At 36.3% G+C, this 4168-nt stretch overlaps 1 protein-coding gene across 1 annotated transcript; it reads right to left on the bottom strand.

The window, feature by feature from the left end:
- On the bottom strand, positions 1-2311 carry LOC129243759 (juvenile hormone esterase-like). Its single transcript, XM_054881039.1, has 7 exons — positions 2083-2311; positions 1863-2006; positions 1639-1795; positions 1373-1558; positions 762-1321; positions 400-698; positions 1-322 (listed from the first exon to the last, which is right to left on the bottom strand). Exons 1-7 carry the CDS (start codon positions 2281-2283, stop codon positions 163-165), a joined length of 1707 nt encoding a protein of 568 aa, XP_054737014.1. The 5' UTR covers positions 2284-2311; the 3' UTR covers positions 1-162.
- Between the last annotated feature and the right edge of the window lie 1857 nt (positions 2312-4168).

Genomic DNA, 4168 nt, shown 5'->3' with positions numbered 1-4168 from the left:
TTTATAAGGTACGTATTTTATATTATTAATTTATTATATCTGGTTGATCAAATCAAAATACAACATTATTTCTGTATGCAAATACAATATTCAATAAACAATTAAACTTTGAAAGACTGTAGGAACACGCCTCACAATATTAACACCACTTTAATTTCGGATTTAGTTATATGCCTTGTTCCACAACTTCATTCGTTCAGTATCCCAAGAATTATCAGTCTGGAATAGCTCAGAACTCTTTGTGATTGACAGATATTCACATTCACCCTCATCAAATGAATTCTTCGTGCAAGTGCCAATATTTTCGAACTCTTTCACTTTTCTGAAAGAGAAATAATCAAATTAGTATTATTTAACATCTTTAAAATCTTCAACAAAACATGCTGCACTTTAACTCACCCAGTTTTGGCGAACTCCACGTAAAGGCCCACATAACGTCTTACCAAAGCAGCCTCTGGTGATGCTATTAAATAACCCTTTCGAAAAACGAGTGGCACTTTAAATAAGAATAATGAATCATCATAATGTACAGTACTGAAATTTGTAGAGCTGCCTGTATAAATCTCAGAATATGAGTAGGGTCCACTATAATCGAATTTTATGATTCCAGTAAGATTTGAAGCCCCTTCGTCGTTAGTATTTAAATGCGCTTGAATCGTCTTATAGGTAGGATAAATGAAACTCGCATCACCTAAAAGCTAACCGAACATTATTTAAATATTAAGATTTGTTATTGACAAAATGTTTTCCATTTTAGATACCTCCAAAAAGCCATCCAATGTTTCATCATTCAACTCATGTACCCCATTCATATATTTTGAAACAGCGCAGTTTATTACGGCACTTGTTTTGTTTGTATCAGGTAACTCCAATATGATACGCAACAGGTTATCAAATTCCTTATTGAAATTAGCGCGTAATATCGGACTACTTGCCAGTCGGAGTGCCATAACCAAACCTTCACCTTTGGATGGTACATTCCCTATTATCCATGGTACAGATATTGAACTCGAATTTGCAGCAAGCGATGCAAAGATGTCTTCTGTTAGAAATGAATTCGGCCATTGAGACTTCTCAATGTTAGGTCGGAAAGTTACTAATGGGTATACATCCCAAGATTTCAAGTTATCGGCAGCTTTAAGCAACTTAATTTTACGTATTTTCCGTAAAGCTTTAACTAACTCAGTGGAGCTTAAGTTAGCGGCCCCTTTAATGCCGGCAGACTCAGCCAATTTAATTACTTGTGCTTTTGGATCTTCCAGCGGCTTAGCATAGAAAGCATTTGCGGCACCGCTCATTAATATAGCGTTTTGGAATAAACCTGCAATGTACGGAAAGAATAAGACAATCTGGAGTTTTATTTTTCACCTACCTTTTGAGGCCGGACTCAGTGTGTGGAAATGTACAGATGCAGCACCAGCGCTATGTCCGGAAATGGTCACACGATCGGGATCACCACCGAAAGCCGAAATAAATGTATTAACCCATTTGAGCGCTAAATTCTGATCTTTAAGCCCGAAATTACCCGTCATTTGTTCATCGTTAGTACTGAGGAAACCTGTAAAATTGTAAAATTATTTCGTAAAATCTTAGGTTTTGTGAAATTTTGTTTCTACAAATATATCAAATATTTCTTACCAAATAGCCCCAAACGATAAGCTGGTACCACCAATATAACTTCTTTAGTATCCATAAAGTATTCCGGTCCTTCCATAAGTGGACTCGAAGAGCCACCGAAAAATCCTCCTTCATGAATGTAGAATAAAACCGGCAATTTTTCGGTAATATTTAGATTCTATATAAAAAAAGTCTTAACAACGGTGTTGATGTGAACCAAATTAATATTAAATTATTCATATTACCTGAGGTCGATAAACGTTCAAGTACAAGCAATCCTCTGAGCCAAAGCTGGGAGAAGCAGGCTGAATGTAGTCCTTTTGTACGCAATCTGGCTTCGGGACTTTTGCTTTAAGTGTTCCATTCCAAGGTTTGGCTTCTTCTGGATTCTTTAATACATTTTCAAACATTACATTATTTCAATTGCTTAAATGTTCTTTGTGTAAAAGCTTCTCTCCCACTTACACTAAATCTTAAATCACCAATTGGTGGTTGGGCGTATGGTATGCCCAAGAAAGCTTCGAATAGTTGAGTTTCAAAGCCACGCATATATTTGCCAAGTACACAATTCGACTCATCGAGACAAACTTTTGGTAATAGTGCTCGTATTGGACCAATATTTGAGCAGTATAGGAAAAATACGAACAACAAGATGTTTCGCTTCATAACGGATTGGTTAATGTTTGAATTTAACTCAATACTTTTATACTCTTGCGGAAGTAATTAACGAAAGGGTGCATGTAAATGTTAAGTATGTGTGTATGTACATATATCGTCATTATAGATAATTTAAATTTATGCAGTTGCATTGCACAATATAGCAGATAAGGATATACAAATAATATATGTAGTTCTGCTGGAAGAACTTTTGCTTAACCTGTTAATTGCTGCTTAATTACACTTTTCTTAATATTGAATATACCTTGAATGGAGGGATATATAATATTTTCGGTGTCCAAATAAAAATAGTTTTTTAGCAAACACCGAACCCGAAACAGAGAGAGCCTTCTCTGAAATGCGATGCAAATAATAATTGGGATACGAAAGGAAATTGTATAACAAAAACAAGTTGTCTGCATTCAAACAACACGTTAATTGAAATATTGGACCACTTGTAATATAATTGTTTGTTATATCAAACTAATGGGAGCTCCATGTAAACAAAAACTCACCATCGTGTATCGTGTACGTGTGGAAATGAAAAATTTTGGATGTTCCGTAAAAATGTGTCAGCTGATTGCTCTTGTTGTTTTTGCTGTTACAGCAGCATAAACAATCCTCATACATACCTATACTGGGAATGCTGCTGAAGTGACAGTCCTTGGCTGGAACTGATTGCTCTCTCACAATACATTTCACATACATACATCTCACTGCCGAACAGTACATTTTGAAACCAATAACAAAATAAACTTATATATAATTTAAATTTTTATGGAAATAATTTACAAACAATCGATAAATTTAATTTGTTAATAGCTGCATAAAGTTGCCGGCCCTTAGGGGTCGTAAGGCGGGAGCCCCAATATGTGTGTTTTGCGTTATAGTCACCTCCAGCGAGAAGCTGCTTCCTAGGGTTAAGAAAACCTTTTCGTACTCTTCTGATTTAACTGCATGCTTGGGCGGACTATATATTGCTGAGATTATAATTGGGCCTTTCCAATCTTCAACAGTAATATTAGTCGCTTGAATAGCTTCCGCGCAGTAGGAGTTAATTAAATTGTGTTTAATGGTATTTTTAATTAGAATGGCTGATCCAACATGTGCTTTTCTGTCGGGGTGCAATGTGTGATAGAGTTTATAATTTGGGATTTGAAAATAGTTCTTCTCTGTGAAATGAGTTTCCGATATTAGAAGAGTATCGATATTCTGGGTATTGAGCAGTGCTGTAATCTCAAGTACGTGTTTAGATATCCCTTTAGCGTTCCATAATATGATATTTATGGGATCGAAGATTTGGAGTTTTTAGTCGTGAGGGAAGCAATTAAGGTCATCATTGACGTCATCTGCTGCATAAATTGTTTTAGGAAGACAATCAAATCTTTCATTTCAGTTGGAGCTCCAGATGTGTTTTCTTTAAGGTGTGGAGTTGGGTTATTTGCGCTTGGGATATTTGTCGTGTTTTTATAGCTTGTGCATATGCGAGTGTATTGTAATTCGGTAGTTGAGTAGCTGGATTGGGGCGAGGATTGAATTCCTGCTGTTGGAAGATAGGCGCTGGATTGAGTTCTTTTTTTCTCAGAGGTGATTTTTTATTTTTTGCAAATTTTTGTAAATTATACAGCCCTTATAATTTGCTGGGTGAGTTCTTTCACATAATGTGCATTTTACGTCCTCTGATCTGGTCTTGCGCAAGCAGTTTGCAGAGGCATAGAGGCGCATTTAATACACACTGGCTTCCTGTGGCAATACGTTTTAGAATGTCCGTACTGTTGGCAATTCGCGCATTGCAGAATATCACGAGCCGGGCGTGGGGGCTCGAAGACAACTCTAGTATGGAGCAGATGTTGTATTTCGTGCGTTTTTTAAAGGTGGTTTTAAAATTAATAAA

Source organism: Anastrepha obliqua, chromosome 4, assembly GCF_027943255.1.
Source record: "Anastrepha obliqua isolate idAnaObli1 chromosome 4, idAnaObli1_1.0, whole genome shotgun sequence".
NCBI classification, from domain to species: Eukaryota; Metazoa; Arthropoda; class Insecta; order Diptera; family Tephritidae; genus Anastrepha; species Anastrepha obliqua.
This window is presented reverse-complemented; position numbering and strand designations above follow the sequence as displayed.

Coding starts and splice junctions, on each gene's coding strand:
- LOC129243759 (XM_054881039.1), bottom strand. CDS start 2,283: ATGAAGCGAAACATCTTGTTGTTCGTATTTTTCCTATACTGCTCAAAT. Junction 2,007..2,082: donor TTGGTGATTTAAGATTTAGT/GTAAGTGGGAGA, acceptor AATGTATTAAAG/AATCCAGAAGAAGCCAAACC. Junction 699..761: donor CATTGGATGGCTTTTTGGAG/GTATCTAAAATG, acceptor ATGTTCGGTTAG/CTTTTAGGTGATGCGAGTTT.